General features: G+C 39.4%; 1 protein-coding gene across 2 annotated transcripts in view; it reads left to right on the top strand.

Annotated features, from left to right (window-relative positions):
* CTNNBL1 (catenin beta like 1) overlaps window positions 1-13,593 on the top strand; it is a 143,842-nt gene that overhangs the window by 22,545 nt on the left and 107,704 nt on the right. For both annotated transcript variants that reach the window (XM_064475700.1, XM_064475699.1), the window contains exons 2-3: window positions 6,001-6,189; window positions 9,925-10,031. In XM_064475700.1, the coding sequence (XP_064331770.1) occupies window positions 6,001-6,189; window positions 9,925-10,031 (296 nt within the window). The remainder of the gene's footprint in view (window positions 1-6,000; window positions 6,190-9,924; window positions 10,032-13,593) is intronic.

Genomic DNA, 13,593 nt, shown 5'->3' with positions numbered 1-13,593 from the left:
CTGAGTTAAATCAAGGGTTCCTAAAGTCTGAATTGTCTAGTGCCTCAGAATTATTGCAAGAGGTTGTGAATTTAGATGACACAAGCATTTTCTGTAGAATGAATCTCAGTCTCTCAAAATCAATTAGTCTCTCTGTTTCTGTCTTCTCCCTCATAAACGTGGCAATTAGAAACACAAATTCAATGAAAAGTATTACCAAATACATAGAAATCAATTTGTTGTCATTGTGTCTTGTCTCAATCATTGGATACTAAAAAGTGCAGCTGTGGGTGGGGTCTATCAAATATTGTGACATTAAAAAAGGAATCCTCATTTTAAAACCCATTAATGGTGAACACCCTTAACCTTGAGGTTCTTTGGTTTTGAGTCAGGTGTGTCAAAGACAGATAAATGTATTGTCTTCTGTGGGCTAAACTGTGATCAGCACTTTGTAACATTGGCCTTTATGTGCATAAATACATATATACATAAATGTCTGTGTGAAAGTGGTGGTCGTTCCTAGTTTATAGACTGAGAAAACTCAAGCCTGGAATGGGTAAGTTACTTTTCAGGGCTGCCCAGTGGAGGGACCAGGATTTGAATTTAGGAAAATCTGACTCCAAAACTCATTCTCCAGATAGCATATGACCATTGCAGACAGGTTAGGAGTGACTCGTTACTGTGGCGAAGAAGGAAGAGCGCTATGTTGGGAATTAGAAGCCTTACATTATTCTCCACCACAGACAAGTTGCTTAAACCTACCAAGCTCAGATTCCCCTATTTCTATAAAGAGAGGGATAAACTAGATTATCTGTTTCAGCTCAAATTTGAGTCTTTCCTATTGTTTGATATTTAGGAAACAGCACTTCATGCCCCAACTTGAAAGGCATTTTTTTGAAGATATGTGACCTTCTTGGTGCTAGGTGAAGAATTCTTGGTTGGTTATAAAGTTGTAGAAGATTTCCTTTGACGTTTTCCATTTCTTTTATAAAATTGAACATACTTTTTCTTCCGTTAACATGAAAGTACATTTTACGAAAGTTACTCCATTTCTTAGCTGGGTAACTTGGAACGTTGAGCTATATTTAGAAGTTCCCTCCATAGTGCATATCTACACTGCCATATCCTGGTACAAATGTGCTCTTCACATTAATAATTGCACTGTGTGTTTTCATAATTTATCATAATGATACCATTATTGCTTATTATAGAAGTCCCCTTTCTTCCCCCCACCCCAAGTCTAATTGAGGTCGAGACAGACCATAAATGTGATAATATAGATTGCATGCTCAGAGGAAATGGAGTTGGTTTCATAGTGGAGTTTTAATTTAGGATTCGTTCTGGTGATGTAGCCTCTTCCTATGGTACATTACTTTGAGCCCAATATAACTACATTTTCCCATAGCCCCTCATTACAGCTACAGCTTCTCATTGCTTTTTAATTAAAAAGAGAGAGAGAGAAGGAGAAAGAAAGAGAGAGAGAAATGAAACCTAAAGCTTAGGTTGGATATTGTCTGAGTATTCAGGGAGTATCCTAGGCAGATTGCTAATTTAGTTGTTTTTTTCCAAAGTTTTCGTGGAGATGTCGTGATTTCTATTTCCAGGGGGATGAGTATATGTATATCATCTCTCTCTCTCTCTCTCTCTCTGTCTCACACACACATACTCACACACACACACACACACACACACACACATACACACACACACACTAGGCTTCAAGATTTTTGGAAAGTAAAGGCATTTTATATATATATTCTTGGAGCTTCCTATAAGCTTTGAGCAAGTGGGAATCTATGTAGCCTAGAAAGGGTACTAGCTATGTCACTGGATGGTGGCAAATGCTTCATGAGCATTTATTTCACTCACCACCTGTTGGGAGTAAGGTGAGGAATGTAGAAGATTGTAAAAATCCTTAAAGGCTGATATCCTAGTACATCAGAAGTTAAGAGTTAATCATTTTTCTGCTGTGGGCAGCAGAAGCAGAGAAATGACTTTATTAAGAACAGTTTCTTTTGTCATTCCTTCATTTTGAGGGATTCCAAACACTTTTCAGATACCAAAACAAATTAATCTCCAAAGGTGACTGGTAAGAACAGCTTAATCCTCTTGGGACTGGTTGTGTAAGATGCAAGGAGCGCTCAGGCCCGAGCTGTTGGCCTCTCTGACCGGCTTTGAGTGTTACAACTCCTTTCCGGATACGGAGCATCAGTTTGACAGCTCCTAGGTTTTTCCCCACTTCTGTATTCTTGCTTTGTTTTGTATAACTGATCTCTCTCTCAGTGGTGAATATTGGTAAATATAATTTAAAAGTTTACTTCTAGGTTAGCTTCAGAGTTTTTAATAGGGATCTTTCACAAATAGAACTTCAGCTTTATGTGAATCTATATTTCATTCAATGTTGCCAGAAAGCCAGTTTCATTTTGACATTATCAGAAAACAGGAAGCCCTTAGATGAAAATTCTCTGGACCTGGGATGTCTAGTGTTGTAGCCACTAGCTGCACAGGGCTGTGGGCACGTGAAATGGGGCTAGGTCTGTGTTGGGATACACTATAAGTGTAAAATACATCTACCAGATTCCAAAGACTTAGTATAAAAAAAAGTAAAATACCTTATTAGTAATTTTTTATATTGATTACATGTTGAAGTGATAATATTTTAGATATATTAGATTAAATAAAATATATTTTTAAAATTAATTTCCTTTTTACTTTTTAAAATTTGGCTGCTAAAAAATTTAAAATTACATCTGTAGCTTGCATTGTATTTTGATTGGACTGCCATGTCCTATACTGTTAAGCCCCTTGATAGCAAAGCAATGTTTGTTTTATTTACACGTATGTCCCCAGTCACCAGCACAGTACCTTATATATAGTTGGCACTTAATATGTATTTGTTAAAGAAATGAATTTTAACCTTTATTGTTCAAAATGGTCAAAATTCAGAAGTGAGTAGAAATTTCTCTATTTGGAGTGTTAGTATCTGAAAAAGAGAGAATTGAGGGTTGAGAAGAGAAGGAAAGAACAAGTTCTTGAAATTTTGCCTTGGGAGAGAAAAATGCTGAAATAAAATATATCAGGACCTTTGGACAGCTTATCCACCTGTTGGACAGGGAGATGGGGGCGGATATGTTGGTGAAGGAGCCCTGTCACAGCATCCCAGTGGGTGCTGCTGTGCTCTGCCACCGAGTTGTCCTCCACGCGAGGAGCTAAAGCTGAATACCCTGTGTGAGAGGAAAGGAGGTTGGAGATACAGTGGGTGAACCTAAAGGCTGCCCTCTTATGGATGTGCTTAGCCTACTCATAAAGATTGGCAAAGCTGTCCTTGTCTTGAAAATCCATTCTGGCCTTGTCCCTGTGTTCCCATTTAGACACTACCCTAAGGGAAGCTGGGGACTGGTACTGGGCCAGGATGATTGCTTGAGGATCCTTCAAGCCTTCAATTCTTTAATAAATTATTTGTTCACTGAGTAGTTTAACAATATTGTTTTAGCTTGGCCAGGGTCTTGTATGACTTATGTTTATAGGTATATGTTTTTGCCTGAAAGTCCTCCAGATCTGTCTCAGTTAGGTCCTGGAATCATGGTAGATTGACAAGCTTCCCAGAGATCAGTTTCAACTTTTAGAAGGCACCGGGTTATCTTCCCAAGAGTTTATTAAAGGATCTCAGGCATCCTGTCTCCCTGCTTATAAAATAGAACTGTTAACTTCTTCTCATCCCCAGAGATGTGATGAAGATTGAAAGAAGTACTGTAAGTTCTGCAGAAGGGAAGTGCTATTTCTGTGGAAATTGTTATTAGGGGTAAAAACAAATCTCCTCCCCAACCTCTGAAATGTTTGCTTTGCAGAAGTGGATTGGAAGATGTGTTCAAAAGAGACATTGCCATTGTTCTATTTTGCATTTCTTAACTATGGCAGTATTTAGTTTTCTCCTTTTAATTGTGGTCCACTGCCTTTTCTCTCTGCCCTGTGATAAACAATCCAGAAACCTCCTTTCCGCAGAGAACTGTGGAGCTCATGCTCTGACTTGGCTGGTGCAGCAGGCTCACGCTAATCAGAACCACAGCAGGACTTGTTTTATGAGCCTGAAAGAATTAACGCTCCCAGGGGGCTGAAGTTCCTTACCTGCTGGGGCGCTACACATTCCTAGTTTGAAGCCTGTCCTCCTTTAGGAGTAAGCTTCCTCCTTCCCCTTCTCACGGGAAAACCACCACCTCCTTTTTCTTGTACTCTATGGTTACTGGCATGTTGATTTCTTTTTTCTTTTTCTTCTTCTTCTTTTTAAAGTGGAGACCAGTAATGATGAAAATAGATTTTTGTAATTTTGTATTTATGGAAATAGAGTATGAGCATATGAAATCATAATCTACCCCAGGGAGACTTAGGAACAGAGTGAAAAATAGCAGGTGGTACCTCACAAACCAAATTGTCTAATGTGAGTTTTCTAAGCAATGTCATATGCTTAGACTTACTGAAGCACCTGGTATGTGGAAGCAGCAGGGTGCAAGAATATAGAGGGGAATGAATTTGCACCACTGGGACAGCAGAGTGCAGTAACAGGGTGGGCTCTAAGTCACAAGGTGAGATGAGTAACTATCGTAGGAATTTGTCTGTTATCACCAAACAACTTAGCCGGTTGGTAGTGAATGTGGCACTTTGTTCATTTTGATAGTAACATACCACATTGCAACTAGCACACTGTTGGCGTGTGCAGTTATTATAACAGATAAAGAAGAGCTCATTGAAGAGCCTAACACAGATGTTTTGTGTTGGGGAAGACAGAATCATATGGATTAACTAACTCATGGTAATAATTTTATGTATTTGTTTAGTACTGTTCCAGTTTAGGTTCTTTCACTAAACTGGTACAAACTTCCAGTTATGAGTTCTGGGGATCTAATGTATAGCAGAGTGACTGTAGTTAATAATACTGTATTATATGCTTGAAAGTTGCTAAGATCTTAAGTTCTCAACCATCAAAAAGAGAAAAGAAAAAGAAAAAGGTACTTACGTGAGGTGATGAATCATTTCTCAATATGTGTGAGTCAGATCATCATTTTGTAATACCTTAAACTTACACAATCTTATATGTCAGTTATATTTCAGTAGAGCTGAAAACATGGTTAAAAACACACACATAAAAGCATCTTTTTTTTTAAATTCACAGAGAAAAGTGTTATAATCTCCACTTGTAGATGAGGACACTGAGGCTTGGAGAGGTTAAATGACATGCCCAAAGTTGCAGAGTGGTAATCCAAGCTGACTGGTGCAGTTGGGCTGTTGGTGTCTGTTCCTCCTCAGCCCTGAGGCCCATTTCAGTAGTACCCTGTTTTATTCCAATTTAATGGCAAGCAGTTGTAAGAACTCCTCCATGGACTGCACTGTCAAAGGCAAAATGAGGTCCTGACAGTATGGTGGGAAAAGCCCTGGGCTAGGAGTCAGGAAGTCCCAGTTCTGATTTCAGTGCTGTTGCTGGTTTTGTGACCTTGGATTATACTTGACCTCTGGGCCTTACTATCTCTTCTGTAAAGTAGGAATTTAGTGTGTTGTAGACCCTCAGAAGTTACAATATGTAATATTCTCTGTTTAAACTACTTGTGAGTGACTATAATCTTTCTTAGACCTGAATTAAAACCACATACTGAGGGATTGGTGTTGGGGATTGTGTCCTAACTAGTAAATTGAGCCTAACCTGGCATCCCCATCTCTAAGTGGCTTTGTTCCCTGGGATTTCTGTATATACAGGAACTTTGGTGAAGTGATAAGCTTTGGATTATTGAAAAAATTCTGTCAGAAATAAAAGCCAGCTGCTTTGTAGGTGACTTTAATCTTGTATTTATAGAATCATTAAGGGTGTAAAAAATAACCACTTAGAACTTTACTCCATTTTGTGGGAGAAACTGTATGCTATGGTACTTTTCAGTCGGGGAATTCTTGAAAGCTTTAAGAATGTTTACTATGTATGCCTTTCTATGTCTTTTCCAGCTTTAAAATCCTGTATTTCTTCTTTCTCTTTCTTAGCCCAACAGGGGCACAAAACGTCCCCGGGATGATGAAGAGGAAGAGCTGAAAATGCGTCGGAGACAGGCTGGTGCTCGAGAGCGTGGCCGCTACCGGGAGGAGGAAATGACTGTGGTAGAAGAAGCAGATGATGACAAAAAAAGGCTGCTTCAGATTATTGACAGAGAGGGTGAGGAGGAAGAGGAAGAGGTAAGCTGGGAGCTGAGGTGCTTGGCCCCGACACAGTATCTATAGAGTGTAATTTTGGGCTAAATACTTAATTTCTCTGAGCTTCCCAGTTTAATCTGTAAAATGGGGTGAAGAATACCTTTTTCAGTGTTGACATGAAGGTTAAGTGGAATAATGAAGTGGGGAAAGCATTTTGCAAAGTGTAAAGAACCTTACAGATAGAGGTTTTAAATTATTCTGGATTATGTGTTATAATCAAGGCCCAAGCACTGAAATGTGGGCCTATTGGTATTGACTGAGGAGGGTCAGGGTGGCTTCCTGGTCTGTACTGAGGACACAGAGAGGGCACCTACATGTTTAAGTATAGCCAGTAGTCTTTGAAAGAGGAGTAGAATTTTATCAAACAAGTGGGAGAAAGGCTCTTTAGGCAGTTGAAATGGCCTTAGCAAGGCAACAAAGTTGAAGAAACTCAAGGAGCTAAGGGATTAGGTATTTAGGTGTGACTGGAAAAATACAGTTTAGAGAAAGAGATGCCTAAGGTGCTTTCTGTTTGCCCTTCCTCAGGGTGTCTTAGGGCCTTTGCACTCCTTCCTGCCTCTGGACCTTTTTACTTCTGTGCCCTCTGCTGGGATGCTCTTCTTCCCCCTAATGCTTTGCATGGCTGGCTTCTTCTCATTCAGGTCTTAGTTCAGATGTTTCCTCCTCAGAGAAGTCTTTCCTGTCTCCGAGGTAGCCCTGCAAGTCATTCTCTCATGCTCTCATCACTTTATTCTGTATATTGTCTTCACAGCACTTACCATGACCTGAAATCCCTGTTTGTTTACTTTACTCATTCTTTGTCCTCTCTTCGACCTCCTTCGAAAACAGGGACTGGCTCTGTTTTGTTCACAGCTGTATTTCTAGCATTCAGAGCAATGCCAAGCTCTGGGCCCTTAACAAATATTTATTGAATGAATAAATGAATGAAGCTGAAAAGAATAATGTGAAATATCAGTGATTAAAAATAAAATGACCTTACCTTTGTGTCTTTTTAAATCCTTAAGTGTTAGCTTGTATGTTATTTCACCCTGGCATTTTGTTCAATATGAATTATGGAAATAGATTCTTAAGAGCCAGCTGTTTTTTGGTTCCCTCAAAGACACGATGCTAAGTTTGGATTTAAAAAATGAAGCTGGAGTGTGAATTTGAGAAGAAAAAAAATTGATTCATATTCCAAAAAGGTCTTTACTATGTTATAATAATAACTCTCCTCATTAGGATTTGTACCAGTGCCAGTTTCGGGGTCTGCCCCTAAAAGATGGGGACACTTTGGTGGGAGACAGTCCTGAATTTCCTCCCGAGGGCAGCAACGCTGCCAGCCTTAGACAAACAGTGTGTGTAGCACATCCTCTCTCCCTCTCCCTCCCTCCCTCCCTCCTCACTAGCTTCTGCTCAATCTGTTAGCCCTGCAGCAGCAGTTAATTGGCAGGTATAATTCCCGTGTCGGGCAAGCCTGATACTGGAGGATTAGGATAGTAGCTGTCATGGGTAAATGGTTTCTAGCCCGGGAGACAGAAATGCAGTGTGGGACCAGTCCTTCTGTTAAGGGACAGGGAAAAAGAGATCGCTTTGTAAAAATGACACATGGAGGGCTACAAGTCCAGGAGTTATTTTCTCACTGCCACCAAAGTCCCATTTGATGAAAAACAAGTGATGTTTGCCCCTGTAAAGTCACGTGAACTTGTAAAATATTATTGTCCTTTTTGTGCTACATCACCAGCATTCATCTTTCTGAAATCTCCCTCTGGTTTCTGACATTGAGCTATTGGAGATACTGCTGTGGCTGATGACGAAGACTGATAATTCCGTTTTTCCCCAGTGTTGGAGAGAAATTAAAGGAGGGAAGGCCAAACCCTGGAGAGGCTAAGACTTTGGGAATCCTAAGAGAGCTGTATTATTAACACTAATAAGGGTTTTTTCTACAGGGTTGGCAGGATGTTAGCTAAGGGAAAGAAAAACTGTGGATATTGAGGTTTCTTGAAAGTGATTTTACCCTTTCCTAGAAATTTAGATTATTTTAGTTAAATCCCAGCTGTAAGTTGGATACATTAGCAATACTGCGAATAGTAACAATAATAGCTTACCTTAATATAGTGTCATGTGGTTTATAAAACAGTTTTACGTACCTCATCACTTTAGGCCATCTCTATGACCTTGAAAGATACAGGTGATGTTTTTCCCCTCTCTTTCTGCCTCTTTCCTTCAACAGATCTTCGTTTGATGCCTGCTATGTTCCAGGCACTCTAATGGGTACTGGAGAGTCAGCAGTGAACAAGTAGACATGGGCTGCCAGCAGGGGTTTGGGGTTGGAGAGATTATCTGGGCCAGATCCTGCCAGATGTTTCTCATATAGGTCATGTGAAAGATTTGGGATTTTATTCTAAGTGCTAAATAGATGAACTCAGGAACGACTTATGAGGTGGAATCAATTAGTCTTGGTGAGGGTTTGAGGATTATATTCACCCAAGTAACATATGCCATGTGGCTAGTATGTGGTGAAGCTAAACTCTGAGTCCTGACTGAGCCATGGCAATAATTTCAGTTTTTGCCATGTCAGGGAAGCTCTCTTTAAAGCTGTAGACACTGGGAAGTGGGTGGTGGTCCAACAAAGTACCTCAGGGTCCAGAAGTCATTGATAAAATCTAAGAAACATGTCATGCCCAAAATGAATTTATAGGTATCTCCCACTTAAAAGCCCAATGTATAAAAATTGAAATTTAATCAAATAATAACTAACATTTTTGGGTATTTAAAAAATTATGGAATGATTCAATGCTTTCCAAAAGAGTCTATTTCCAGTTCTCTTAATAGTAGTTTCTTTATTGCTTTTAGGTGTGAATTATCGTCAGCGACTACAAAGCTATGAAGCTAGGGATTGAGAGAGTGTTAAAGAGGCAGAGTGCATTACAGCACATTAGTTTGAAATGGAAAATATACTGAGAAAATATTTCTGAAATTTTAGCATAGATTTTTTGGGGAGGAAATGATTCTGTTTTCAAAAATTCGTTTTATTTACCTTTGTAGGTATTCTTCTAGTTTATGAAGTAGGAAAACTCTGTATGGTCTACTAGTTTTTTTATGCTTTCTCTAAGCAAGGTTACTAAATTCTTATTGTTATTATCAGGATTCCAGGAACCTGTCTGATTCCCTTCTTAGCAGCTAGTAAGGACCAGATGCAGTAATGTGTAAGAAACACGAAGCAGTGACTATTGCAGAGACCATTCTTCTCTTGTGCTGTACCAAAATAGGCAGTAAATTGACTTTGGCCTGTGGACCATAGTTTGCTGACCCGTTGTGGGGAAAAGATTGAGGGCCACTGTCACTGACTCAGGGTTTGACCTTGAACGAGTTCTTTTAAACCTCTGTTATCTTAGCTATACAACAAATGTGAAGGACGAGATAAATAATGTTTATTTAATATTGTTGCTTCCTCCATGCCATATTGTATGCTTAAGAGATACTTGTTGAATGAGTGAGTTTTTAACACCTTAAGCTGAATGTCCTGTGGTAAATGTGACACACAGAGTGATGATACAAAGTAGCCTATGATGTAGACTCTTAATCCTCATTCTAATGGGGGGGATAAAGTATGTACTGTGCACTTAACTTAGAAAGGTGAGTGACAAAATGGTATGTAAGAGCCACGAGAAAGAAGTAGTGATTAGTGAAGAAGAAATTCTTTGGACTGAAATCGTTGCATTTGTCCCTTTACACCAGGAAGAACCATTGGATGAAAGCTCGGTGAAGAAAATGATCCTTACGTTTGAAAAAAGATCATATAAAAACCAAGAGCTGCGGATCAAGTTTCCAGACAATCCAGAGAAGTAAGGCAATGTTTTGCTGATATTCTTTCTCCTCTGAGGTTTTGTGTTTGCTGTTTTTGTTTTGCTCTTTGTGTGTTTTGTCTACTTTGGTTTTTGTGATTTGGGTCAGGAGTCCCAGAATGACCCACATGTTTGGGAAATCACTAGAAGTACTCACAGGACTCAGAGTCAGTGGTGCTCAAGGGTACACAGTAGGATCAGGGGGGGAAAAGACATGTCAGGAGGTCTGGAGAAATTCACGTACAGGCTTCCTGTGTGTGCTCCCTTCCACTGGGAGGGGTCGGGCAGATGTGTACCTTTCTCTGTCAGTGAAATACATCATCACATGTGCAGTGTTTCTGTTTACGGGAGCCCATTTGAGACTCTGAGGCCGGGGTATTTATTGAAGACAGATCATGGCATTCTCTGCCAGCAACAACTACCAGAATTCCAGACTGAGAAGGAAAGCAGATGTTCAGTGCCCCAGAGGAGCAAAACATTATCACTTAGGGAACGTTTCAAAAGTCAGGCTCCCAAATGACAGCCTAGGACCAGGCCCTTCTAAAGGTGAGGCCTGTTAAGTCTTTTCTGTGTTATTCTTTTCAAGGCCCAAAGAAAACTGACCGTGGCTGCCGTTAGTGATAGCTTTACCGTTGAGAAAATGTCCAATGTCAAAGGCTTTGGGGTTAGACAGATAGGGGTGTAACTCCCACAGGACCTTGAATAAGTCACTTCTCCTTTCTTAGCCTCAGGTGTCTCATCTGTATAAAGAAATAGTATCTCCATCACAGAGTTGTTGTGAAGAATAAATGAGAATAAGGATAAGTGTTTAGCTCAATACCTGACACATAGTAAGTGCTCATGAAATGATAATTAGTATGGTTGTTACTGTCTCAGCTCCTCAGTGCACTCTGAAGTGCTATAATAAGGAATCTGATAGCTTTCAATCAGTTTTGAATCCTAAGTAAAGGAATTTTCATAATTTTACAGATTTTAATGTCCTAAATCTCTCTTTCCCTCCCTGTCTTTCTCCCTCCCAGGAAATACACTTTTAATGAATCTTAATATGCCCAAGGCCCCTAGGCAATTAAGAGTTGAATAGTAGTCTTTGCGCTCAAGTTTATAGGTTACTAGGGAGACTGACTATAAGTGCATGGTAGAAGGCAGTACACTTTAAAAGGAATACAAACAGAGTACTGTGGGAGCAAAGAGGGAGAAGCAGTGAATACCAAGGTGGAGGCTATAGAGGGCTTCACAGAAGAGCTGGGCCTTGAAGAGTGATTCTGATTTTTACTAGGCAGAAAAGAACATGGACAGGCATGGCAGGCAGTGTAACTTGCATGAACAAAGGCACAGAGGTATCAGAGGGCTTCCAGTTCTCCCAGCAACCTGGTAAGGCTAACATGGTCCACTGTGTTCTCTCTGTACTGTAGGTGAGGAGGGAGGTAGAGGGAGGAGAACCCGGTTACTGGACCCAGGGCCACAGCCCTCTTTGACAGTAGGAGTAGCTAGATCAGAACTCACTTCTCCCAACACCAGAGTCCTATCAGGTTTTGTGTTGCTCTCCACCATACAGTGGTTGTGCTTGTCATACTGCCCTGTGTGTGTGCATGTGTGTGTGTTTGATTATAAAGTAGTACATGAATAGATTATCATAAGAAATACCAACAGGGCAAAAGTAGAATAAAAAATGAAAGCTCTCTTTCACTGCACCCCCTTCCCATTCCCTCACCTAAAGATAGCGCCTGTGAACACTTCTGTGAGTATCCTTTTAGATTGTTTTCTGTATGTTGATTTACATATATATGTAAATATGCAATTTTTTTCCTGCATAAATCATACTGTACGTATTCTACACCTTGATTTTTTTTGGTCACGTAACAGAAGATCTCTCACTGTTAGTACGTGCATATTGACCTTATGTTTTGTGACTAGTGAATAGTATTTCATGGTTTGGATATATTATGACTTATTTATCATTTTTCTATAGATGGACATTTGGTTTTTTTAAATATTGACTTTTATGAACAATGCTGCAGTGAACCTCCCTGTACATGTGTCTTAGTGTACATGTATTTCTGTGGGATACATACGTAAATGTTGAATTCCCAGATTAAAGGGCATGTGCATTTTAAACTTTGACAGCTACTGCCAAATTCCCCATTATAGCCTTTAATTCTCTCACAAGCAGATCTCTTTTCCTATGTTATTGCCTACAATGAATGCGATCTGTCTTTAACATCTTTGCCATTTGTTTTATTGTTATTTCTTTACTCAGGGGTCTTGCTGCATTAGACTCTGTTCCTTTTAGGAGGTGGATTGTCTCTTGTTTATCTCTGTAGTACCTAGGACAGTTCCTGCCATACTGTAGGTACTCAGTAAACATGAGAGATCTTATACAGTTGATGTTATCTTTACTATATCCCCATTGCTTGGAACCTAAGGATACATTATAAGGAAGCTATGCCATAGGTTGATGACACTGGAAATTTAAAAAACTGAATTTACTTCTTGGGATGCCAACATTGCCTTTGCCCACTTGGTAGACATACTTCTGTCACTTTTCAGAGCAATGAGTTTCTGCAGCTTATGTTCACCATCTACATCTTAGGTACCACAGATTCTCTAATGTTACAATTCTTGAACTGGTTTCTAAAAAATGTTATTTTATTTTAAACAAATCAACAGCGTTTTCCATTCAGACAAAATTTATATACCATCTTCGTTTTTAAATTGAAACATTTGAAAATTGAAATCATGCATAAAGAACTTTTTTTTTTAATGTCCAAAAGCAGTTAGGAAACTACATTGTGTTTTAACCTTGAGTTCTTGAATTCTTACTTGTGCAGTGTCTTCTATAATTCTCTAGACCAGCGAAGTGCAATTAAGATGAAAATTGCTAGAGCGTATTTGAATGAAACTTTCCGGTTGAGATCAGAAACATTCAAATTTATTTTCCCATATATGCAATTGTCATTTTGATTGCATACCCAAAAATGCCTCTCTTCATTTGGCTGCATTTCAGATTCAATTGACAATTCTCCTTATGCATCCTCTGCTTTGCACTGTGATCTTTCTCCCAAACATCACATCAAGTAGAGTGCGCTCTTTCCCTAGTAAGTCCTTTAGTAGTTTTTCTCTTCATTTTTGCAGGGGCAAAATTATTTAGTTTAGTGGTTCTCAAATTTTTTAATCTCAGGACCCCTTTGTGCTCTTAAATTATTGAGTACTCCAAAGTGCTTATCCTAGAAAATTCTAGTGCATATTTCATTAGCCATTAGGGCAGTGATATCATCACATGTTGAATAGTCCTCTGCAAAACTCCGCCATACATTCTTGAGAGAATGAGAGTGAAGAAGACAAATAATGTTTTGGAGTTATTATAAAAAAATAGTTTTGATCTTATAGACCTCTGAAAGGATCTCCAACCACCTTCCACCCTGACCCTGCAACTCCCAGGGCCACACTCTGGTGAGAACTACTGATTTGGCTGGGTGTAGGTAGCATCATGTTCTCTGTGTACTTAATAGCTGGTTTTGTGATTGCAGAAATCTCTGTTGCTTTTATCATATTTTTGAACGTT

The sequence above is a fragment of the Camelus dromedarius genome, chromosome 18, assembly GCF_036321535.1.
Source record: "Camelus dromedarius isolate mCamDro1 chromosome 18, mCamDro1.pat, whole genome shotgun sequence".
In the NCBI taxonomy this organism is placed as follows: Eukaryota; Metazoa; Chordata; class Mammalia; order Artiodactyla; family Camelidae; genus Camelus; species Camelus dromedarius.
This window is presented reverse-complemented; position numbering and strand designations above follow the sequence as displayed.